The sequence below is a fragment of the Musca autumnalis genome, unplaced genomic scaffold, assembly GCF_047663935.1.
Source record: "Musca autumnalis isolate F117 unplaced genomic scaffold, ASM4766393v1 scaffold_3, whole genome shotgun sequence".
NCBI classification, from domain to species: domain Eukaryota; kingdom Metazoa; phylum Arthropoda; class Insecta; order Diptera; family Muscidae; genus Musca; species Musca autumnalis.
In genome coordinates this window covers 152,967,662-152,994,227 of record NW_027411866.1, presented here as the reverse complement: position 1 = coordinate 152,994,227, position 26,566 = coordinate 152,967,662, and the positions used below count along the sequence as shown (strand labels likewise).

The window sequence follows — 26,566 nt, the reverse complement described above, 5'->3', positions numbered from 1 at the left end:
TTTTTTATAGACAAGCCAAAAATTAGCTGCAGGTTCGCGCAGGTTTACGAGATATGCGACTTTTTCAGAAAGTCATTGGAATATTCATATATCTATATTTTTAAAAAATTGATTGAAGAACCGGCATTAGACGTCAATGTTGGTTTCGTTTATCCCCAAAATGGGTTCACCAATACTAAGAAATGTTGTTTTTAATAGTTTTATGACTATTCTTGCGAATTTCATTCTCATTTTATAAGAAAAATGGTCAAATTTGAGCAGTTTTCTCAGGACATCGTTAAGTACCTAAAACAAAGCATAGTTGCACCAGATGCTTTTAGGTGATATACTCATTTGCAGAACCGGGTAATAAGATAAACATATCCTCAGTCCAAACGTCCAATTTGTAGAATTTATGTTATATCAATGACACTATACTAAAAATAATAAGTAAAAAAGCGTTCATACCCTCCACCATAAAATATTCTGAACTAAAATAGAATAATTAGTTTTCATTCCTGTCCCCAACTTTAAGTGGGTGCGTTAAAATATCAGATAATGTACATAAAATGCTTCATTCGAGAGGCCCTTTTTTATGGTGCCTATATCTAACTATGTATGTTGACAATTTTTAGTGGGCTAGAAATTGGGAAATACCGTTATATAGGGGTTATAATAAAACATGGACCTATGTTGACAGTTTTTGATGGGAGCCTTTTATGTCAAATAACTCCTAATTCGGTTAAAAATTGTAGCTAAAATCCTCAAAACACTGAACATAACGTGGGAACAATTTTTGTTGCAGAAAATTCGTCCAAAAAAAGGTAAGGTACGAAAATCGGAAGGTTTGTTTTGGGGCTATACCAAAACAATCGGGAGGTATCGTTATAATGGGGCTAAGTTGAAAATTGTTGATGTAGATGTGTGGTGACCACTACAATCTTCAAATGTCAAATTACAGTTAGTTCGGACCTATGTTCATAATTTTTTCGAATATACGTTTTTTGGTCACTACGAACCCTAAATACCAAATTATAGCTATTTCGGTCTAGAAATGTGATTTAAAACATCAAAATACCTGAAATCGGGCGGTAACGTTATATGGGGGTTATTCCAAAACATGGATCTATGTCCACTAGTTTTGTTATATAAGTTTATTGACACTTAAGAACCCTAAATGTCAATTTATAGCTAAATCGGTCTGAAAATGTAGCTACAAACGTCAAAATACCGTATATCTGGGGGTACCGTTATATGGGGGCTATACCAAAACTTGGACCTATATACATAATTTTTTGTAGATATGTTGTTTGCCCGCCCGGAACCCTAAATGCCAAGTTATAGCTAATTCGGTTTGCAAATATGGCGAAGAACGTGAAAATACTTCAAATCGGGAGGTACCGTATAAAAAATCTCAAAAAAATTTTTTTTTTCATTTACTAACGTCTGTGGATGCTTGGGGGGAGGGGTCAAAGGAGGGGCTCGGAATTGTTTTTTAGAAAATTTTCTATACAATGAAGACAAATTTCAAAGTAAACCAAACTCGTTTGGCAATAATTACTTAACACAATTTAAATATCCCAAATGGGGTGCCCCCTACAGCAAAACGAGAAAATTCGTTGCTAATATTTCGCAAAACGGTTTTCTACCTACGAAGAACATAAAATACCAAAATACAAACAAATAGATTGGTAAATGTGCTAGGAATCTTTAAAATATGTTATATTGGCCGGTACCGCTCAATGGGGGCTATACCTACACGCGAACAGATATTGACAATATTTTGTACATATGTTCTCCATCCACTGAAACCCCAATATACCAATTTGCAGCAAAATCGGTTGAAAAATTAACCTAATACGTAAAAACGGTCACCACTGATATGTGGGGGCTATAGGAAATCGCAGGTCTATGTGGCCTATATTTATCCACATACGACCCTCAACTATAAGAAACATTTTTGGAAAGTTTTTGTAACCTACGTTCTTTACATTAGGTCTGTACGTTAACCCAAAAGTTTGCACAAATTTGTAAAAGCTTTTACAAAATGCTGTTCGATAACAAACTTGTAAAGTAAAAGAGAGCGAATTTGGAGAGAATTGTGAGAGAATTTTGGAGACTTTTGTTACTGAGAACTTACAAGTTTATGCAAGCAAAATTTTCCTTGTAAGAATTTGCAAGTTTGATCAGCTGATTTAAATTCGAATGTTTTGTGGCGGACTTTGCAATTCTTGGTAAAAACATAAACAAACCTTTGGTTATTAAAATAATTACAAGATATAAAAGAGAAGAGATAACTAAATAAATTATGGAAAACGACTTATTTTGTTAAATAACTTATTTTGTTGTTAGTGATGATTGTTTTATTTCTAAGGTATCAAAACCCAACAAAAAGCGGCGAATCCATGGAGTGGGAGGAACACTATGTGAACGGCCAGCCGTTAATTTATGATATGGAAAGAGAATTATTGTTGTAGCAATGGATAATCAAACAATTTTCGTAAACAATTTTCGATTGTTAAATTAAATCTTATCCGCCAAACTTCTTGTTTGTCAAATCAGCTGACTTCTTGCAAGTTTTTGCAAATTGTTGTTCGATAACATTCTGCAAATTTTTAGTTTCGAGAGAGTAAAATAAGTGGAGAGATGTTACTGAGAACTTGCTGAGTACTTGCAAGTACTTTTTACTTGCGAAGTTATCGTACAGACCTATTAAAAGTTATGAGTAAAATTCCACAAAAGTGCCCATATTTCGCACTGTGCGCTGGCAACATTTATTTTCATATTAGCTATATTCGTCCAAAATTCGGGAATTAATTGTCATAGTTAATCATATCTACCACATTTTTCGTAAGAATTTCAAATGTTTTTCCGACTTTTTATTCATGCAAATTTTGTAATAAAATTATCGTTATTTTTACATATTTCTATAGCGGAGGCATTCCAGATGATGAAAGGAACAAAATTTTGCGGTATTTTGCTTTAAAAATCCTTAAAACCGCCAAATATAAACCAAATTCCACTCGCGATTGTCAATCTATTCTATTTTACATATATTTATATCTGGTTTATTCTTCCACGGTTTTAAGCACATTGAAATATATATATATATATATATATATATATATATATATATATATATATATATATATATATATATATATATATATATTTGTTCCACAAACATCCCATAAGGGACAAGGGAGACTTCTCTCATATCAATGAGTGCACCCCGATTCATATTAGCTCAATGATATGGGACCTACAGTTTATCGCCGAGTCCGAACGGCGTGTCTAAGACACCACTTTTGTAGAGAAGTTTTGAAATAGGCCTTATAATTTGACCGCAATTTATACCGCCATAATTGCGCTATTTTTAAAAATATCACTCAAATTAATAAATTTTGAAATGTTCTTTTTTCAATGCCAACTAAAAAAACCAGTAAGGAAAGGATCAAAGTCGGGCGGGGCCGACTATATGATACCCTACACCACTGTGAATATGTAAAATATAAATCGGAGCTATATCCAGATCTAAACCGAATTTGATATAATTTGGCACATTTATTTCCAGACAGAATTCAGTCACACATTCCAAATATCATTGAAATCGGACTTATATAGCGTGTTTGGAGCAGCAAATACGCGAAATCGGCCGAAAATATATGGATGCTATATCCAAATCTGAACCGATTTCGATATATATTGGCACATTTATTTCTTGACTGAATTCAGTCACACATTCCACATTTCATCGAAATCGGAAATATATAGCGTGTTTGGTACAGAAAATACGTGAAATCGGCCGAAAATATATATGGGAGCTATATCCAAATCTTAACCGATTTCTATATAATTTGGCACACTTATTTCTAGACCAAATTCAGTCAAACATTCAAAATTTCATTAAAATCGGACGTATATAGCGTGATTGGTGCAGCACATACGTGAAATCGGACGAACATATATATGGGAGCTATATCCAAATCTGAACCGATTTCGATATAATTTGGCACATTTATTTTTAGGCCAAATTCAGTCACACTTTCCAAATTTCATCGAAATCGGACATATATAGCGTGTGTGGTACAGAAAATACGTGAAATCGGCCGAAATTATATATGGGAGCTATATCCAAATCTGACCCGATTTCTATATAATTTGGCACACTTATTTGTAGACCGAATTCAGTCACACATTCAAAATTTCATCAAAATTGGACGTATATAGAGTGTTTGGTGCAGCAAATACGTGAAATCGGGCGAAAATATATATGGGAGCTATATCCAAATCTGAACCGATTTTCACCAAAAGCAGTAGCGTTCTTCCTATGGCTAAAAAAGTTGTAGTCTACAATTTTCAGCTGAATCGGACAAAAAATGCGACCTGTACTTTGCGAACAAAAATACATGGACAGACGGACAGACAGACAGACAGACAGACAGACGGACGGACATGCATAAATCGACTCAGAAAGTGATTATATGTATATCCCCAAAAGGAACTATGGGTCTATTTCGTTTCCTTTTGTATGTTACATACAAATGCACGAAGACATAATACCCCATACCACTGTGTGGTGTAGGGTATAATTATTATTATTATTATTAAAAGTTGCAAAATCGACTTTTTGCCTCAAAAACTGGGCAAATTACCTATAGTTCATCGGTGTTGTTAATGATTTTTACAATATTGTGGAATTTCGGAAGTTGCTTTTGTTTTTTATGTTTGGAGCAAAAGATTTTTGAATTTGCTTGAACATAGCAAATAAGTTGGTCGAACAAAAATAGATACTTTTATTAATTTTCTCGTTTAGAGTTAAGCTTTATGATCGAAAATTGTTTGCAAGTGAAAAAGGAAAGCCAAGGACTGGAACCCACACAGTCACCAAATTACGTGACCTGGTTTCGCAGTTAGTTGAGCAGTTCTTCAGACGTATCGACTGTGGGATGGCTTCTCTGTCCTAGAGCTTTTGGTTTTTCAAATGCAAATGTATTTTTATACATCCACGGATATTTGGCCGTTGAATTGTATTTCTTCATGACAAACGCTTTTTGCGCTGCCTTTGAGGTTATGAGTTTGGCTTTGAACGCTAACACGCCGTGACAACATTTTTTTCCATACGGCGGGCTCAGCCAGTTTTTTATTTTTTGAAATTTTGCCTGTTAGGGCGAAGATAATTTTAAATGATTTTTATTAATTTTCTCGTTTAGAGTTAAGCTTGATGATCGAAAATTTTTTGCAAGTGATCGATCATCATCACTTTCTTAAAAAACGCATTATGAATGCGAAATTATCATTCTGCTGTTTTGAAATATTCCATGTCTATTTCGAAAGTATTTATTGTGATGTATGATAAACTTGTTATTTTTTATTATGAATATGTATGTTTTGAATATTTTTAAGCGTCAAATATTGTTAGACGCTTTTTTTTGTTTTTTTTTTTCTTTGATGATGAAATATGATAAACAAACTAGTTATAAAAATTTATATATGCATACATTAGGCCGGGGCGATTTGTATGGAAGGAAAAAAACCTTAATGGGCCCTTCGCGTTTCGGATTCCTTGGATTGAACTGAGCAAAAAAGTCCACTAGAGCATAGGTCTACGGTAAAAATCGAGCCTCCCGATTTTGACTTTAAGTTTTTTATCCACGTTTTTTAGACATTTTGGCATATAACAGCCAAACCATTGAGATTTTCGATCCTTTGATAAAGACAAAATTCCCTACGCCGAAAGTACTTATACAACCCCATAACATACTATACCCCCCCTCCGTGCTTTACCGTTGAAATTGTGTGTTTAGGGTCGAAGGCCGTATTTGCCCTATGGCACACTATGTCGCGAGTTCATATTAACTGTGGTCAAACATAGGAGGAGTTATCGTAGGGGCTTACATTTTGGTACAAGTACTTATTGTTGACTTACAATCTCGAGGACAGAAAACTGGGCCTCCATAGAACCGTACCTCCCTATTTTCGATATTTTCAACGCTTTAGTCGCAATGGCCAACCGAAATGACTGACATTTGGTGGCTAGTCTTCGGCAGAAGTATCAAACATTCCAACAAAGAATTGTAGGTTTTAGTCCACGTTTTGATATAGCCCCAATAGGACGGTACCTCTCGATTTTCGGGTTTTTGCAGGTTTTAGCCTCATTATTACACCGAAATTGCTGAAATTTGGTATTTAGTCTTCGTTGGGCTATAAAACTTTCCCCTTGAAACTTGTCAGAATAGGTTCACGCCTTCATATAGCCTCCATAGGACGGTACCTCTCGATTTTCGTTATTTTGGATGTTTTAGCCCCATTATCACACCGAAATGGCTGAAAATTGGTATTTAGTCTTTGTTGGGGGTACATAACTTTCCACGTAAAATCTGTTGGTGTAGGTCTTCGTTTTCATATATCCCCCATAGAACCGTATATCCCCATTTTGAGTATTTTGAAGGTTGTGGCCTCAATATCCACCCGAAATGACTGAAAGTTGGCTGTCAGTCTTCATATTTTTTGTGGGCTTGTTAAATACATCAAACTCTTGTCTTTAAAAATGAAAAGTTTTAAATAAAAAGCTTTTTGACCTATTAGTGGTCGAAAAATGCCAATTTTATAAAAAAAAAAAATCTAATTTTGACTTTGGCTTTTTACATTTTTTACACCCTCAGCCTTTAGGCTAGACAAATAAAATTAACAAATGCATAACTGAACTTCAATGCATTTGGTGCGGAAACTTTTTTCCGGATTGAGAAAAAATAAAATTTAGCCATGTCCGTCCGTCCGTCTGCCTGGCTGATGCGCACGATAACTATTCATACCAAATTTTGGGTATCGTAATATTTTGTCCAAACTTAGCTTAAATTCGAAGATGGGCCACATCGGTCCACTCCTTCGGATACCTCCCCTACAAAAGTTCAAAATTTATCTGTAAAATTGTGTAATCGATAACTCTCAAAGGGTGCAATAGATTTGGTCCAAACTTTGCACATCGTATTATTCCCTCCAGATATAGATCGGGTTCGAATATGGACTATATCGGTCCAGTCCTTCGGGTATGTCCCATACAAAATTCGGATAAAGTGAAGTTTAAGAGTTCCCGTCGGGTTGATTTGATAAAGCATGTCATTTACACCATTGCTTTGACATGTCATTTTAACCAATGCTTTGGCATGTCATTTCCACCAATGCTTTGGCACGTCATTTTCACCAACCCTTTGCAATGACATTATCATTGCAAAGAGAGTTTTAACAACGTTGGTAGTGATTTCGAGTCTCCGACAACATTAGCCTATTGTAGATAAGTAATCTTATATATTTAGAAAAAAAAATGTATGAATAAAAACACAAAATTCATCTCTATTGGATCGATGAAATGGGTTGAAACTCTGATGAAAATATCGGATCTTTCAAGACTTTCACGACTTTGCGTGGGTTCAAATGCTGATGAAACGATCGGATTTTTCATGACTTCCTTTGCATTGGTTCAAAGGCTAATGAAAAGATCGGATCTTTCACGACATCGTTTGAACCAATGCAAAAGATGCCATGAAATCACGTCATCGCATTGAACCCCTTCCTCAAATTTTGCTGGGATAGAATAACAAATCCATAAATTGAACATATTTATATTAATTTTTTTTCAACTCTATTTTTCTACTGAATCCTGCTGTCGCCTTTTTCTTATGTTTCGGTCACTAGAATAAAGTGGAAATTCTCTAATAGCACGATAACGTGAACATTTTATTTTTTTTCTAAAATCTTCCGCATGGATTGGGTTAATCGATTACACTGTACAAAATGTTTAAGGTGATCTTGTGCAAACAATTCGAGTTGAGGATTTTTTGAAAGTACAGACCCAAATGACAAAAACCCTAGTTGGGTTTGGTTGTGTCAGATCCAGCTCGGATTTTATGGCTCCATCTTAAAAATAAATAAATATAGAGTTTTTAAAGAAATTCGGGGCTATATCTCTGATACCAATCCGAATCTTCTTCTGACCTCTGAAGCAGATTTGTAGATAAGGACAAGAATAAAATATTTGGAGAAATAATGAACTCGAAAAACTACATTTATTGCCTCAAATTTCAAAATAGATGCAAAAATTCCACAATTTTTATACATTTCGCACCGTATCTCCAAAACAGTTAATTTTTTCTGAATATTTTCTTTTGGAAAAATATTCCCTGGAATGTAATACACAACTCTTCAGAACATGTCATTGTTGTAAAATGCCTCTATGCCGTTGTTTTCAGTACATTTTTCAACGACGATTTAATAAAAATGTCAATAATGTAGTGAAATCCGAAATGCGAGAATAAACTGTTGGTGTGAACTGTGTTTAAAATACGTGTTGTAATAGATATGATGCCAAATACCGCTGAAACAACATTAAGTAAGCATTTTAGAGTTTCCGAATGTTCTAAAGAATTGTTGAGAACTTTATTTGGAAGATTTTTGCAAAGGGTTACTTGGTTCAACTCCCAATAGTTTAGCCGATACTGACCAGAACTTCAGCAATTATGTAAAATTTTCTATATTTTATAGATTTTGCTGCCCTAGATGGAATTTTTCTTATAAGTTCTACTAGTTTAGGGCTACAATATTGCTAAAGACAGCAAGGCCAAATTCCTATTCGTTTCTGAGATAAAGGCCTGCTAAATTCAAAATAGTGTATATTTAGCCCGGTTTAGATGAGGCCATAAAATCCGAACTGGATCTGGCAGGACAGAACCCTACTAGGGTTTTTGTAGTCTAAATATGTACTTTCAAAAAATGCATACTATAAGTTGTTTGCATTTTCAGTGTTATACAACAAATCTTTGCAATTTTTTCATATAATTTTTCTTCACATTTACAACATTATTTCCAGCTATTACTCAGAATCTCATTGAAAATTGTCAAACATTTGGGCACAATTTTATAAACTTTATTGGCCCATATCCACAATTTATAACTGGCGATCCTGAGACCGTAGAAGACATTTTAAAATCAAGATTAGCATTAAATAAAGGCGAATTAACGTATCATGGATTACATCATGGTCTGGGCAATGGCTTATTGAAGATGCCAGGTAAGATTCGAAAGAAATGGTAAAATTAAGAATTTAGAAATGTACATATGAATATGTGTCTTGATTATAGCAAATCAATGGAAACATCATAGAAAACTAATGGATGTCGGTTTTAAATTCTCCAAACTTGTGGAATTTATGCCTGTCTTTAATAAAAAAATGAAAGGACTATTTGCCGAAGTGGACAGATGCAATACTATGGAGGATTCCTATGATATTTTGGTATATTGCCGGGAATTTACAATAAGTCTTACAACTGGTATGAGTATCTATGTATGTAAATTAAAAAAAAATAAATAAACTGATGTGTTTTCTCAACAACAGAGACAATGCTGGGACGAGATTTGGATAACAACAAAGAAATTGATTCGAAACATTATGCTGAACTTATAGGAAGGTAAGATCAACAAGAAAATCCCTATGTACAGTATCAGCCAAAACTTAAGCACACCCCCAATTAATTTTTTAAATGATAATTTTATAAGACAACTACTACTCAGAGACAATTTTCTTTTAATGCGCTATTTATGGAAGATTCTAATTTCAAACGTTCTAATGATTTTCCATGTTGTTATCATTTTGGGATTAATAGTAGAAGAATGTGCACGAGTATGTTGAAGCTATCATCACTAGCTTGAATTATTATATGTTGTTATACCCTATATCACAATGTGGAAAAGGGTATTATAAGTTTGTTTTGGTAAAAACTTATGTAACACCGCGAAATATTCGTCGGAGACCCCCAATGTGGTATACCAATCTTCATATCTCGACGAGATAAAACGATTTTGAGATGTGTGTCCGTCCGTCCGTCCCTCCGTCCGTCCGTCCGTCCGTCTGTCCATTATAAATTGTAAACACGCTCCAGGCCGCAATTATGGACCGATCGTCACGAAATTTTGTATGGAGGTCGGGTTCAGATCAGAATAGATCCCTACTCTTATTGGTGATGATCGTGAAATATTTAGCTGGTGAAATGGACCAAAAACATAATATTTATCCAATTTTGTAGCGGGTCTGTAGGTCTCAATAATAGTCCGATCAACGCGTAATTTTAAATAAGGTAAGAGTATATCGCAAAGGAGAAGCTTGCAATTTGAGATGGCGATCGGATAATATTTAGAGGGTTAAATGGACCAAAACTTTTGTGTGAAAATTGTGAAAATTTTTCATATACAGCTTATATCTTAATTCCTGGAAGTGACATTCCGGACAAGTGAGATATACTTGAAAGTGGAACGCTTGACCTTTCAATTGATGCCAATTATGTTGGTGTGCATGATCAGATAACAGAGTTACAGCCTAATATATTCCGTTATTTGTTTGTAGTGTAATAATAAACTCGCTAGAAGTCGCAATTATACATCAATAGTCACGAAATTTTGCACCGGGTAAGAGTATAGGTCGAAAAAGATGCCTACAATTTTGAATGATGATCTGATATTCTTTAGCGGGTGAAATGGACCATTACTTTTGTATGAAAAATGTAAAAATTTTATTTTTGGTCGATATTTTAATTCCTTGAGGACATATATATTTCGCAAAGTAGCCTACATATGGAAAAAAACTACTGACCTTTCCTCTGATGTAAATTGCAATAAAGTGTTTGCTATATAACGGGCCTACAGCCCAATATATAATGGGTTCTGTGTAGAGAACCACATTTTTATCCCATGCTACATATTGTCTCTCCAAAAGTTTATGTAACACCACGAAATATTCGTCCTAGACCCCTTATTTGGTATGCCAAAATTCATATCTCGACGAGATAAAGCGATTTAGCGATGTGTGTCCGTCCAGTCAAAATTGTAAACAATCTTAAGGCCGCAATTATTGACCGATTGTAACGAATTTTTTAAGGAGGTTGGTTTCGGGCCAGAATATAAATGATTAGTTTTTGGTGATGATCGTGAAATATTCAGGGGATGAAATGGACCAAAAACCAATTTTGTAGCGGCTCTGAAGGTCAAAATAATAACCCGCAAAATTCTAAACAAAGTTTGAGTTTTTGATGACGAAGAAGCGTACAAACCAACGTGAAGATCAGATAATACTTAGCGGGTTAAATGGACTGAAACTTTTGTGTGAAATTGGTAAAAATTTCAATAACGTAGCGGTTAAAAACGGAAGTAGTAGTACTACATAAGTGGGTTTCATTACATTTTAGTTTCCTCTTCTTTATTTGCCAATCCGTGTTCGGATGTTAGCGATCATACAATTATAATGCAGTGTTACATAAATTAACTTAACTAATTGTTAATATTATAGTACAATTAAATATGTTCTATTCAATTATCGAAAGGCTTCGGTTTCTGGCGGCATTTAAAAGAATTCGTTCGTTTTGCACACCCGTCCATTCTTTAATGTTACTTATCCATATTGTTTCTTTTCTTCCTCTGGGTCTTTTTCCTTCGATATTGGTCTGTATAATGGCTTGGAGCAGCTTATATTTTTCATTCCTCATTAAATGGCCCAAATAGGCAGTTTTTCTGGTTTTTATCATACGTGTAATTTGAAGTTCGGTATTCATGCGTCTAAGCATTTCTTCATTTGAGATACGTTCAGTCCAACGAATTTTTAAAATACGGCGATATATCCACATTTCAAACGAATTTAATCTTTTCTGATCTGTTACTTTTACCGTCCAGGTTTCGGCTGAGTATAATAGTACTGGCCATATGTAACATTTAACAAAGCGCATTTTTGTTGTTAGGCTTATATCATGACTTGTAAGCGTTTTTTTATATTTAAAAAATGAATTTCGTGCCATTTCAATTCTGCACTTGATTTCTTTCGACATATCCCACTGGACATTAATCTGGACTCCCAGGTATTTAAACGTTTTAACTCTTTCTATTTCGGTATTACTTATTAACATAGGTGCAGTTGTTTCCACAGACTTTCTGCTCACAATCATATATTTGCTCTTTTTTATGTTAATACGTAATCCATATGTTTCGCTTGTTTTCACAAGTACATCTAATAATCTTTGTAGCCCCGCAAAACTGCTTGCTAGTAACGTAGTATCGTCGGCGTAACGGATGTTATTAATTAGCGTATTGTTTATAGCAATACCAATGTTCTTTCTAGCAATGGATTCTACGAATATTTGTTCTGAATATATGTTGAATAGAAGGGGAGACAAAACACATCCTTGTCTTACACCCTTTGAAATTTGAACATTGTCTGTTAATTCATCATCTACATTAATATTTGCTACTTGATTCCAGTATAAATTTTTAATGCATCTTATATCCCATTCGTCTAGCCCAATAAAGTCAAGATATTCATCAGTTTATCATGTTTCACCGTATCAAATGCTTTCTCATAATCCACGAAGCAAATATATACGTCTTTTTGAACTTCTCGACATTTTTGTATTAATACGTTAAGTCCAAGTAGTGCTTCTCGCGTTCCCATACCTTCATTAAATCCAAATTGCGTCTGCCCCATGTGTGCCTCACATAGTGGGTATATTCTTCTGTGTATTATTTTTAGAAATATTTTCAGGGCATGGCTCATTAAACTAATTAACCTGAAGTCACCACACGTATTCGCATTATTTTTCTTGGGTATAGGTATAAATGTTGATTGGAGCCAATCTTGCGGATATTCCCCGGTAATATAAATTTGGTTAAACAACCCCAATAATAGTTGTTTATTGTTTCCTTCTATTAATTTGAGTACTTCGGTAGGTATATCATCTGGCCCCGGTGCCTTTTTGTCTTTCATAGATTTTATTGCCGATTCCAATTCTTCCTCATTGATTAGTCTTCCTGGAATACCGATTTGGTGTGTATTGGTTAGGAACTGGGTTCGACTCTCGTCAGTAAATAAATTTCTGATATAACTCTCCCATAGTTTATTCTTATCCTCATGTTCGTAGTGAGCTAAATTATTATCGTCGCAAATAAACGCGGACGTTCTTTTTGCATATATACCGGATGCCTCTCTCATTTTTTTGTGGAGATTGAAATCGTCATGGAGAAGTTGTAATCTTTCAATTTCCTGGCATTCTCTGTTTATTTGTGCATTTTACGCGGCACGAATTGCGGTTTTAATTTCTTGATTCAATTCGCAATATTTTTCATAGTTATTATTTCTGTATTTGCTCCGTTCTTCTCGAAGTGCACATATTTCTTCTGTTATCCAGTTGTTCTTCTTCCGTCTAGTTGTAGTTATACCTAATACATCTTTCGACACGTTGTTGATGGATTCTTTTAAACTGTTCCATTTCTGTTCATTGTTGTCCCCAACGAAGGATCGTTTGGCGTTTATTTGATCTTTCATTGTTTGTTTCATAAAGGGGTCGCTAAGCTTTTCGAAATCTATTTTCTTCCGGGGGTTTCTCCTGCGGGTGATAGCCAATTTTATACCAATCTTACAAAGTAGGAGGGTGTGATCTGATGGAACGTCAGCACCGGGATATGTGGAGCATCTACTCACGCAGGAAGAATATCGCTTATTGATAATTATGTAGTCGATTTGGTTTCTGACTATATTATTATTACTGTCTTGTGGCGACTTCCAAGTATATAATCGTCTCGGATGGAGATTGAACATAGTGTTACTAATTTTAAACTTGTGTTCTTGGCAAAATTGAATTAGCCTGTCTCCTCTTTCGTTACGTTGGCCCAACCCAAATTTACCTGTAACATCAGTTGTTTCTTCCTTTCCAACTTTCGCATTAAAATCCCCCTGTATAATTGTGATATCATTGGGTTTCGTCATTATCAACACTTTTTCCACATCACTGTAAAATTGTTCTACCTCGAGATTGTCGCCATCACATGTGGGTGCATACACTTGTATTACGTTCAAGTTAATCGGTTTTCCGGATATTTTGATCATCATCACCCTATCCGAAATCGGGAAGCATCCTGTCACACTGGGTGCAATGTTACTTTTAACTAAGATAGCAACGCCCTTTCTGTGGATTCCGTCAACATTGCCTGAGTGATAAACCTTTGTATTTTCAGAGAAGAACGCTGAGCTTTCGGTCCACCATGTCTCACTTATACCCAATATATCTATTTGCAGCCGCTTCATCTCGCTTATGGTGTTATCCAATTTTCCAAGCTCATAAAGACTTCGAACATTCCATGTTCCGATGTTAAGTTTTGTTTTACCTCCGGGGATTCTTAGCACCCTCGTTTGGCCGGAGACTGAGGGCCGATTGTTATTTTGTGTTTCCATTTTCATTGTATGATTTTCATGGGATATTACTTTAGTGGTTTCCCGTTGCCTTCTAAAGGGTTTGGAGTTTACCGTCTCCGTATTCAGCCGCTCCACTGGAGTACAGACGCTGTTTGCAGTCGCCCAATGTGGGAACAGACACTGCCTTTTCACCTTTTTTTTTTTTTTTGGTTCGCCCCGCATATTTTATTTTTGCGGTACCCTTCAGTGAGCAATCGCTGACGAGCATTCCCCTATCCAGCACCTGGGGAGGCGTCCGATAGGAGAAAAAAGTGAAGAAAAACAACTCCGCACGGACATTTTAGTTTGTGTGAACTAAATTTTCCTTTCCTGCTACAAAAATGTCTTTGTCATGATAGATAACTTTTTGGTTTTGGTCATAAGTATTATACATTACGAGTACATATCTGATATTTGATAATTAAATTTTCACAATCATTAAAAAAAGTTCCGTGGAGAGCGATTGTCCAGAGATAGTGGTATAGGGTATCCCATGGTCGGCTCCGTCCGACTATAGACTTTTCTTACTTGTATTTATATTAAAACAATTCAAAAATTGTATATGCGAATTTAATAACCAATCACTTTGTTTTTTGTCAACAACCGAACAAAAAAATCCCTTAGAAAATCGATTAGAAATCGGAACGAATTCGGAACGAACATTCTTAAGATTCTTCAGAAAATGTGCAGATATTCTTAAAACTTTAAACTTTAAGGAAATTGGTACAATTTCTAGGAAAATATTAGAGAAATCGGCAAATATTGAAAAAAAAATATTTGGAAAATCTCGGGAAAAAATCGGAAATTAAAGCCCTTGGAAAAAATGTTAGCTGGGTTATAGGGTTGTTAAGCAATGTTTGCCAAAAATTCTTTTCCTTTCGGTGGTGAATGAAACAACTCGGTATTCAGGAGATTCCTCTACCTTCCCTCCACGTTCTTGGCTTTGGCTGGCTTATGTGTTTCACGAAATCGATTACTTCTATATTTTCGAGACTTTTGAACATTTCAACTATATTCGACTAAATATTAGAAAATAAGCAAAAATTTCCTTTTATTTCTGCTGTTTTTATAATGAAATATGACCAGTTTTCTCTTTTCTAGGATAGTGTTTTTCCTTAGCGCTAAATTTTAATAATTTCCTATTAAATATAATGCTTTTGCACACAGGAACAAAGATTCTATTATTATTAAAATGTATACTAATATTGCAGAAGAAGTTCGATAATGACCTGTACATTTTTTAATTGCCACAGCACAAACATTTTTAAAGTATTTGGTTTTTTTGGACATGGTTTCATTGGGCATGTGCTTCTAAAATACTGAGGTGTTATTATTGGTGAAATTGAAAACCGAATATTTTTGACACTCACTGTAAGCCTAATTTTATTTCTCAGGAAGTTGTAAATTTTTATATATATTTTGTGTGCACATGCGCTACTATTTCAAAAATATGTCTTCAAAAACGAAAGAAAGTTTGTCATCTGATAAAACGCGAGTTTATTGTTATGAAAATAAATAATGGTAGTACGATTTTGTATTTATTTGTAAAGTAAGATTTGTATTTGTAGTAAGATTTTGAATTTATTTAAGTCGCTTTCCAATATATTTTAATAATTATTGCCTAAAAATTATTTGAAATTGATTTTATTTTTATATGCTGTTGTTAACAAAATCAGTCACGTCTTTTTTCTCGCACGTCTTTTTTCTCGCATATTGCAAGATAATATGATGGAAACAATTTTAATTGCTTTACTGCTTCCAAAATTATAAACGTATACTTCTTTTTATAGCATCCTTGAATACATTTCGGAAATCAGCTTTAATGTTTTATACCAATCGAAAGAAGTCCTCAAATTAGCCGATTTAACCGTATTTAAGAAGGAACGAAAAACATTGGATTTTTTGAAAAAGGAAATTGATGCGGTAAGTATGCGACAATCTGTAGATTGTGTATCGTTACGATATTTAAAAACTCCCTTAATTGTCGGATAACTGACTGCTCGCTTAGGAAGGGGCCCAGTGGGAAAATGTAATCGAAGGGAATCGAACGGGTAATACAGAGCCACTATGTTTTATTGATTACCGAATACATTATTCGTAACACGGTGCATGTCCTAGGAAAATAATATATTCCTTTATAGTATCCATAGAAAGCATCGTGTAATCAATGGGTATATTCTTTTATAGTTCTTTCTTTAGTAATATATAATGGAATTCATATACTGGAATGCATCGTATTATGTATGTATTCTCTTTTTATAAATAATTTATTCCCCCGTATGCCTTAAGTAATTTATTGCATTAAAATAGAAAACTATTAATTTTAATTAATTTTTTATTTATATTTAGAAATATAAGGATTTTACGTAGTTAAAAAAGAATTCATAGAATACAAAAAAAGAATATTCAATTATTAAAAACAGCAATTAAAATAGTTCATTACATTTTTTTTTACAAAATTACGTCTTTATTGTTACACAAAACAAAATTTATGCTGCGACTTAAAGGCGTCGGCAGATAACGGGATTACAAAAAGAAACATTGTCGTATCCAGTGGGAATGTAAGAGGTAATTAATATGCATTTTTTGTCAAGTGGAATTACTCGTTCGATTCTTTACGGTATATTATATAACGTATCTTCTATAATATATTTAATAATTTAACTTTTTGTCCAATTATATTATTTTCTCGATTCTTACGGATACGTTTTGGAACGTATTGCTTATAATGCGTTAATAAATATATTTTCAATGTAATATGTTCCCAATTTTTCCACTGGGGGGAAATAAATAAAGGGAGAGAAAACTGTGTGTAAGAGGCCAGTCGTATGGACCTTTGGATATTACCCAGAAGAAAGCCACATGAACCGAATTACCAATTACAAACTTTTGTAAACCAGCTACCTTCTACATCACCAATAAGCTGAATCATTCAGTCATTATGTAACCCATTACAAAGTAATGTAAACAAAAATAACTACTTATATTACTCCTTACTACTTACTACTACACTTGGTGGTGTACATGTACACATTGAAACAACCCTTCCCAGCAAAAATTTGGATCCATTAGTCATTACGTAACCCATTACAAAGTACTGTGAACAAGCTTCTTTTCGCATTACAAGTAATCTGAAAAGTAATGGGATACTTCTTAAAAAAAATACAAGGCAAACCTACTTACTTTGCTCCTCACTAAGTAATGAGGACGGTGGCACAGTGAGTGTGTGTCCGACTATAAATCCTAGGGTTGTGTGTTCAACGCTCACTGTCGGCACGCGAGTTTTTATACCCTCCACCATAGTATGGAGGGTATATTAAGTTTGTTTTTCCGTTTGTAACGCATTGAAATACTCATTTGCGACCCTATAAAGTATATATATTCTTGATCAGGGTAAAATTCTAAGTCGATCTGAGCACGTCCGTCCGTCCGTCTGTGGTAATCACTCTAGCATCCATAAAAATGGAGATAGGACGCTGAAATTTTGGGAAAATGCGTCTTTTGTTTGCAGGCAGGTCAAGTTCGATGATGGGCTATATCGGTCCACGTTTTGGTATAGCCCCCATATAACGGTACCCCCCGATTTGCGGTATTTTGACGTTTTTAGCTACATTTTCAGACCGATGTAGCTATAATTTGACATTTGGGGTTCTTAAATGTCAATAAACTTATATAACAAAAGTTGTGGACATAGGTCCACGTTTTGGTATAGCCCCCATATAACGGTACCCCCCGATATACGGTATTTTGTAGCGATGTAGCTATAATTTGACATTTAGGGTTCTTAAGTGTCAATAAACTTACATAACAAAAGTTGTGGACATAGGTCCACGTTTTGGTATAGCCCCCATATAACGGTACCCCCCGATTTACGGTATTTTGACGTTTTTAGCTACATTTTCAGACCGATTTAGCTATAATTTGACATTTAGGGTTCTTAAGTGTTAATAAACGTATATAACAAAAGTTGTGGACATAGGTCCACGTTTTGGTATAGCCCCCATATAACGGTACCCCCCGATTTACGGTATTTTTACGTTTTTAGCTACATTTTCAGACCGATATAGCTATAATTTGACATTTAGGGTCCTTAAGTGTAACTAAACTTATATAACAAAAGTTGTGGAACTAGGTCCACGTTTTGGTATAGCCCCCATATAACGGTAAACCCGATTTACGGCATTTTGACGTTTTTATCTGCATTTTCAGACCGATTTAGCTATCAATTGACATTTAGGGTTCTTAAATGTCAATAAATTTATATAACTAGTGGACATAGGTCCATGTTTTAGAAAAGCCCCCATGAAATCGGGCGGTAAGATTTCAGGTATTTTGAGAATTTTACCAACAAGTTTTAACCGAATTATCTGTAATTTGAACATTTGACATTTGAAATTCTTAGTGGTCACCACACCTCTCCACCAAAAATTGTCAAGAAAGCCCCCATATAACGGTAACTCCCGATTTTCAGTAATTTGATGATTTTAGCTACAATATTAAACCGAACTAGCAATAATTTGGCATTTGAAATTCTTAGTGGCCACAACACCTCTCCATCAAAAATTGTCAACATAGGTCCATGTTCAGATATAGCTCCCATGTAACGGTACCTCCCAATTTTCAGTAATTTGGCAATTTTAGCTACAATTTTTAACAGAACTGACTGTGATTTGACATTTGAAGGTTGTAGTGGTCACCACACATCTGCATCAACAATTTTCAACATAGCCCCATTATAACGATACTTACCGATTTTCGGTACTTTGAGGATTTTACTTAAAATGTTTAACCGAACGTAGGTCCATGTTTTTGTATAGCCCCAAAACAAACCTACCGATTTTCCGTGCCTTAGCTCTATTTTTTGGACGAACTTTCTGTAATTTGAAATTTAAAAGTCAACAAAAATTCTGCAACAAAAATTGTTCATTTAAGTTCATATTCTCATATAGCCCAGATACCTCCGAACTAGCTGTTAATGACATTTGAAGTTCCCACGTTATGTACCGATTTTCGATATTTTGAGGATTCTAGCTAAATTTTTTAACCGAATTAGGAGTTATTAGGGGCTCCCATCAAAAACTGTCAACATAGGCCCATGTTTTATTATAACACCTATATAATGGTACCTCCCAATTTCTAGCCCACCAAAAATTGTCAACAGTTAGATATAGGCACCATAAAAAAGGGCCTCCCGAATGAAGCATTTTATGTACATTATCTGACATTTTAACGTACTCACTTAAAGTTGGGGACGGGAATGAATATTTTATGGTGGAGGGTATGAAAAGTTCGGCCCGGCCGAACTTAATGTTTTTTTACTTGTTTTAATTAAAAAATAACAGTTCGTGGTGCACATGTGTACTGCACATTTGAGTTCTTAAGCAACCCTTAATGTTCGTGTGCGTGGCATAGTATGTAGTGTCTTTGGCTAGAAATCAGAGGGTTCGTGTGTTCAACTCGCACAGCGAGCGAAATAAAATAAAGTAAAATAAAAGTAAGAAGTATGATGAAATTAAAAAAAAATCTCTACATTAACTGTTCTAAAAATATAATTTTTTTCAACTTACTTTTCAACTTGTCGTGGCCACAGAATATCTAGTTATTCTAGTGGTCATAAAATAACTACAAACTGAGTGCGACATGCCCTTGTAAAAATAGTGGGGAAGAAAGGGGGTTTGCGAGTAGTTACGGCTGCCAAAAATCCCTTACAAAACCCATGATTTTGGGAGGACTTTTTTCGCTGGGTTAATGTTCGTGTGCATGGCCTAGTGTGTACCCAGCTAACAATTTTTTCCGAGGGCTCTGATTTCCGATTTTTTCCAAGATTTTCTGAATATTTTTTAGATATTTGTCAATTTCTCTAATATTTTCCTAGAAATTGTACCGATTTTCTAAAACTTTTTTTTAAGAATATCTGCACATTCTCTGAAGAACCTTAAGAATCTCGTTCCGATTTCTAATCTATTTTCTAAGGGATTTTTTTGTTCGATTGTTGTCGAAAAACAAATTGATTTTTTATAAAATTTGCATATACAATTTTTGAATTGTTTTAATATAAATGCAACATATAATAATTCAAGCTAGTGTTGATAGCTTCAACATATTCGTGCACATTCTTCTACTATTAATCACAAAATGATAAGAACAGGAAAAATCATTAGAACGTTTGAAATTAGAATCTTCAATAAATAGCGCATTAAAAGAAAATTGTCTCTAAGTAGTAGTGGAGTTTTTTCTCCGGCGTCAGCGCCCAAGAATCTTTTCCGATTTTTTTTTTTCAGAAAATCTATACTTTTCCTCGAATTTTTCTAGAATTCCTCTGCGAAGTCGGACCGATTTTCTTCACAAATTTTATATTTTTCACCGAATTTTCCAGATTTTTTTCCGAATTCGCACCGAATTCGTTGCGAACTGCTAATATTTTGTTAGAATTTTCTTAGAAAATTCTTTTCGAATTCCGTGGACACGTCCATACAACTTTTGTACCGAATTCGCAAAGAATTCAGAAAAAAATGTTAGCTGGGTAGTGTGTTCGGCTACAAAATTATGGGTTGTTAAAATAATGGGTTAGTAGGGGGATTTGTAATTAGTTACGGCTACCAAAAATCCCATTATTTTGGGAGGATTTTTTTGCTGGGAATGGGTTATATCTTAAAAATTTTACAAAGCAAACCTACTTACTTTACTCCTTACTAAGTAATGAGTACAGCGGCACAGAGTGTGTGTGTCCGATTGCAAGACCGAGATTTGTGTGTTTAACGTTCACAGTCGGCAGACAAATTTTAGGTAGGAAAATTACAAAAAGTTGGTGGTGTCGTAAAACAATAATTTCGTCGGCCACCAAAACATGATGTCTGTCACGAATTATCTAAAAATAATTGCTTTGGAGCCAGATATAAATAAACGGCAATAAAAACTATAGTCGGACTACAGCTTTTGTTAAAATCCAGCAAAGGGCGAAACTAATGTGGAGTGTATTGAAATTGAACATAAATCCATATCAACTGTTCTAAATATAGAACATTGTTTTAGTAGGGTGGGGCAATTTGAACACCCTCTCGGGCCGCTGGTATTTCTGATTCTTGAGATTGTACTGAGCAAAAAAGTTTACCAGACCATATGTCTAAAGTGAAAATCGAGCTCCCGGATTTTGACTTGAAATTTTTTATCCAGGTTTTTTTGCATATTTTGGCATATAACAGCCAAACCATTGAGATTTTCGATCCAGCGTAAAGACAAACATTGTAGCCAAGACAATAATTAAGAACTCTCTAGTACATTTTAAAAGCATTGGAATGCTCCTTCTGGCAGTTTTGGCCTTGAGAAAGTGAAAATGGTTCGGAAAATATCGATAAATGACACTGTGCTACAAAATGGAACTTAAAATCAGTCGGTGGAAAATTCATTTTGGAGATGAAAGCCCTCGGTGAGTGTACTAAAAACCCAAGAGGAAATTTTCACCATAGGTCAAGTTTCTGAGATATCTCGTGATTAATAGTTTAATTTTGGCACCTTACTTTGTGAGAAAATAGCTTTATATCTCTGTTTAGCGTTATTGTAGCTTCATTTTAAGATTACATGTCTTCAATGAAATCGAATGCCGAATCTTTTCCTCTCCTAACTCAATTCCTTTCATATCCTTTCTCTCCTTTATTTCTTCAACCGTAGTAAAAGTAATACAAGATAAGATTTTTCAACATTCATGTATGTACAAAAATGTTGCTCAGAAGATTTAAGGTACGGTTCTCACTGATGTCTAATCGATATTTCCCTTTAATTTGATATGCACTTTGTGAAATTCTATTTGGCGACCACTATGTAGCATCAGATGCATATTAGGGTCGAAAAACAGTAAAATGACCATAATTTCCACAAAGTACATTTACATTTTATGCGCATCCGATTTCAATAATCAACAGTACCCAGCAAAAATTTGGTAGGCACATGTCATTACTTTCTGCATTACCAGGTAATGAGTACTCATTACCCTCCGCATTATCAGACAGTACATATATAACAGTTAACATATAACTAGTTACATCCTTACTTACTACTTACTTACAAAGGAATAAGTATGGTGGCACAGGGCTAGTGTGTCTGACTACAAATCCTAGGTTTGTGTGTTCAAAGCTCACCGTCAGCATGGGAGTTTTTTGTTGACAAAATTACGAAGAAATGTTGATGTACATGGATGTTTTTAAACAACCCTTACTATTCGTACGAGTGGCCTAGTGTGTAGTGTGTTTGGCTACAAATCAGAAGTTCGTGTGTTCGAAACTAGAAGGAACCGAAATAAAAGAAAAAGAAAAAAAAAACAGAAAGTGTGCAGTGTTGAATTTGAATATATTTTCACCTCAATTGATCTAAAAATAGAACATATGCTTTTAGCATCCTTTTCGACTACCGGTAAGTGGTTAAATATGTACTTTGTGTACACATTTAAGGAAGTACTTCCCTCCTATGACATCCCCATGTAAAAATAATGACTTTTACGGTCATTTAGTAAGTAGTTACAACTGCCAAAATTTACTGAATAAAGTCATTATTTGGTAATGACTTTTTTTGCTGGGTAAATTTACATTATTCTATGCCGTTTAAAAAAATTTAAAAAAATTTTTAAAAAAATTATTATATCTCAGGATTTCCGATAGTTTTTAAAAATCTGTTTTCGCAAATTTAAACCGGCGTATCGATCTATTTAAGTGTAAATAAAACATCCAAAACGCGTTTTAATACGCGATATTTGGGAAACCATTTTTTGCAGATGTTCGGAAATTGAGGGGTATCATATCCGCCGACATAATTGAAGGATTTGCACGCGCCATTGCTTATTCGATTCAGAATGCAAAAAAATAAAGTCACGCGGGTTTCCACAAGGATCGTATGACTGATTTACAATTTGAACCAAAAAATAAGTTTTTTTAATTTACGCACAAAAATGTCTACTGTGGGAGAATATTGATCTGATCCTATGAAGGATACACTCTCGAGTTATACCTGCAAAATTCCGTAATCGCGAGTACTACAATTACATATTAAACTTTTAGATAAATCCAAAATAGAGACAAAATTATAAAAAAAATCATTTTTCAGTCTTCAAAACGTCAGCATGCCTTTGAGGCTGATGTAGTGGATATATTAAAAATCATACATTAAGAACTTCGTCCTTGAAGTGTATTCTTTAGCTTCTCCTTGGAGCATTAAGCTCTACATTGTCTTGAAAAGCCTCTAATTGGAAATTAATATAAAAACTCGTTTCTTTCAACTGTTTTTCCTAGTTTTTTATATTAAAACGACAACAGCTTCCGCTCTATCGGTGAATCCTGCTAAAACAATTGATTTTACAGAAATGCTTTCAAAACTTATGGCATAGTACAATTGTTCGCGAGTTACTATATCCCATACACCCCATTTTCTACAATAAGGCCCATATCTCTGATACTTGTTTTTACTAGCCCAACCCCCCATATCAAGTTTTTATCGTTCCTCTGGGTGAACGCGCGGCACATGTTAGCTCACTACATTTAACGAGTGTTAAAGGCAGCTCCCCAGGGGATACCAGGGGGAAATCAGTGTCCACTTAAGATAAAAGAGGGACCAACATCTGCTCCGGGCTTTGCCATGTGAGGAGCGCTGCTACATATCTGTTATCAATATTTAGGGTCACTCCTTCATATATCTCTGGAACTAATGTTTTTAGTCCTATATTTTAATTCTGTGTATACTATGTTTATTGTGTTTTTCAGTGGTGTAATTAGACGCATTGTTCAATGTAAATACACCATAATCGCATAAAAATGTGCGCTGAAAGCTTCCAGACCATTTTTTATATTTATTTGAAAATAATATTTATTTGTAAAACCACGGATCTATTCATAGCATAATTAGATTCACCGATCCTTTTATTGTTTTATTTGTATTTGTCCGGCCACAGCCTAAGGGTATATCTCTGTCGTCAAAGCTGACTTATACTTTTTTACTTGTTAATCCCCAAATTCCATTACTTTCAGACGTATCGGTACTATTCAAATGAACTTCCACATGATCCACAATATTTGGAGAATTTTGATAGCAATGTTGCTAAATATGTAAATGAAGCCATAAACAAGAATGTACTTGACAAGGATCTTGCCGTAACAAGTATGATGAATTTATTTGCTGCGGTATGTAATTACATGTCAAACATACATACACATTTACATTATATTTTAACAATAATGAAATATTTTTTTTACCTAGGGCTTTGAAACCACTTCAGCCACAATATATTTCACAATTCTCATGTTGGCCATGTATCCCGAATATCAGGCAAAAGTCTATGAAGAAATATGTGACATGTTTCCCGACAAGAATGATGACGGCGAGTTTGAAATGACATATGAACACATCACACAACTCACATATTTCGATATGTTTGTAAAGGAGACATTGCGGCTGTTTCCTACAGTTCCGCTTTTCTCCCGCTGTATTGTTGATGGGAATGGTCTTAAACTGAGTAATGGAGTGGTTATACCTCCAAATCTAGAACTAGTTTTGAATATTTATAATCTGCATCGTAACAAGGATGTATGGGGACCAGATGCTGATAAATTTAATCCTGATAATTTTCTACCCAGTAACGCGGAAAAACGTCATCCATATGCATACATACCATTTGCCAAGGGAATACGATTTTGTATAGGTAAACCTATAGCTTGACTCATAATTTTAGCTTTTAAAGAATTAAATAATTATTATTTTAAATTTGTCGTCTTATATTGCAGGAAATCGTTACGCTGAGATGTCCGTTCGGGTGGCAATGGCTAAACTAATCAAGCGTTATAAATTTTCAACAACAGCCAAATTAGAAGACCTAGTTATTGAAAATCACATATCACTGCAATTGGCTAGTCATCCTCCACTTACCATTGAAAGGCGGAGATAAGGTCCGAAATAAATTTTTTTTATAAGTACACTACATTTTTGTTCAACATTTAACACTGTTAATGGTTTGCCAACGTCGAGTCCCACATTCAAGTTTAGGGTCATTTTTATACCCTACACCACAATATGGAAAGGGTATTATTATAAGTTTGTTTTTCCGAAAATGAATGTAACACCGCGAATTATTCGTCGTAGACCCCCATGTGGTATACCAAAATTCATATCTCGACGAGATAAAGCGATTATGAGTGTGTATGTGTCCATCCGTCCGTCCATTAAAATTTGTAATCAATTTCCAGCCCACAATTGTGGACCAATCACCACAAAATATTTTTGGAAGTCGAGTTTCAACGGAATAGAAACGATTAGTTTTTGGTGGTGATCGTGAAATATTTAGGGGATGGACCAAACACAACATTTTTATCCAAATTTGGAGCGGCTCTGTAGGTTGCAATGATGGTCTGATCAGCGCGAAATTTTAAGTAAGGTTTGGGTTTACGACAAAGAAGAAGTTTGCAATTTAACATGACGAACAGATAATATTTAGTGGATGAAATGAACCAAAACTATTGTGTGGAAATTGGTAAAAATTTTAGTATAATGGCTATATCTTTATTCCTGGAAGATATGTTATATTTAGGAAATCTTCAACTTTCGATTGGTGCCAATTATGCTGATGTACGTGGTCAGATAGCATAGTTACAGGTACAGTGTAACCAAAATCGCACTAGAGGTCGCAGTTATATTTATACCCTCAGCCTTTAGGCTAAAGAGGGTATTTACACTTTGATACGACCAAAAATGTGCCTCATCGAAATAATGGTTTTAGACTCCAAGTATGTTTGTACGATATCCGTTTCAGACAATTTTGAGTAGATCTAGCAATGTCCGTCCGTCTGTCTGGCTGGTGCGCACGATAACTCTCGAATGGATCAATCGATTTTGGCTATCGAAATATTTGTCCAGATTTGATTTAAGTTCGAAAATGGGCCATATAGGTCCACTCCTTCAGGTACCTCCCCCGCAAATGTTCAAAAATTGTCACAAAACTTGTGAGCTCGATAAGTCTCGAAGAAAGTAACCGAATTGAACCAAACTTTGCATATGGTAATACTACCTCTAGGCAGGTTCGGTTCGAATATGGATTATATCGGTTCACTCCTTCAGGTACCTCCCACACAAAATTTGAAATAAGTGCAGTTTAGTGACACCTCACGAATCGTTATGAAATTTTTTGTAACAGGATGTTCGTGCGGCCCCACATTACGTCATTGTAATTTTTTTCGAGGGCAAGTCCATAGTTCCCGAGATAATGGCGCATAAACTCAAAAACACGCTGCACTATGTCCAAATAAACGGTGGCCAAATATAAAAGGAGTTGGCGTTGGCAGATGAATTTTG

The 26,566-nt window shown here is 34.8% G+C and overlaps 1 protein-coding gene across 1 annotated transcript in view; it reads left to right on the top strand.

Annotated features, from left to right (window-relative positions):
• Nucleotides 1–25,199, top strand: part of LOC141396453 (probable cytochrome P450 313a4) — a 31,866-nt gene extending 6,667 nt beyond the window's left edge. Inside the window, exons 2-8 of the mRNA XM_073971925.1 lie at nucleotides 8,846–9,046; nucleotides 9,117–9,305; nucleotides 9,371–9,443; nucleotides 16,033–16,165; nucleotides 24,253–24,405; nucleotides 24,482–24,923; nucleotides 25,006–25,199. Coding sequence (XP_073828026.1) covers nucleotides 8,846–9,046; nucleotides 9,117–9,305; nucleotides 9,371–9,443; nucleotides 16,033–16,165; nucleotides 24,253–24,405; nucleotides 24,482–24,923; nucleotides 25,006–25,166 — 1,352 coding nt within the window. The 3' untranslated portion in view covers nucleotides 25,167–25,199. The remainder of the gene's footprint in view (nucleotides 1–8,845; nucleotides 9,047–9,116; nucleotides 9,306–9,370; nucleotides 9,444–16,032; nucleotides 16,166–24,252; nucleotides 24,406–24,481; nucleotides 24,924–25,005) is intronic.
• Nucleotides 25,200–26,566: the final 1,367 nt, after the last annotated feature.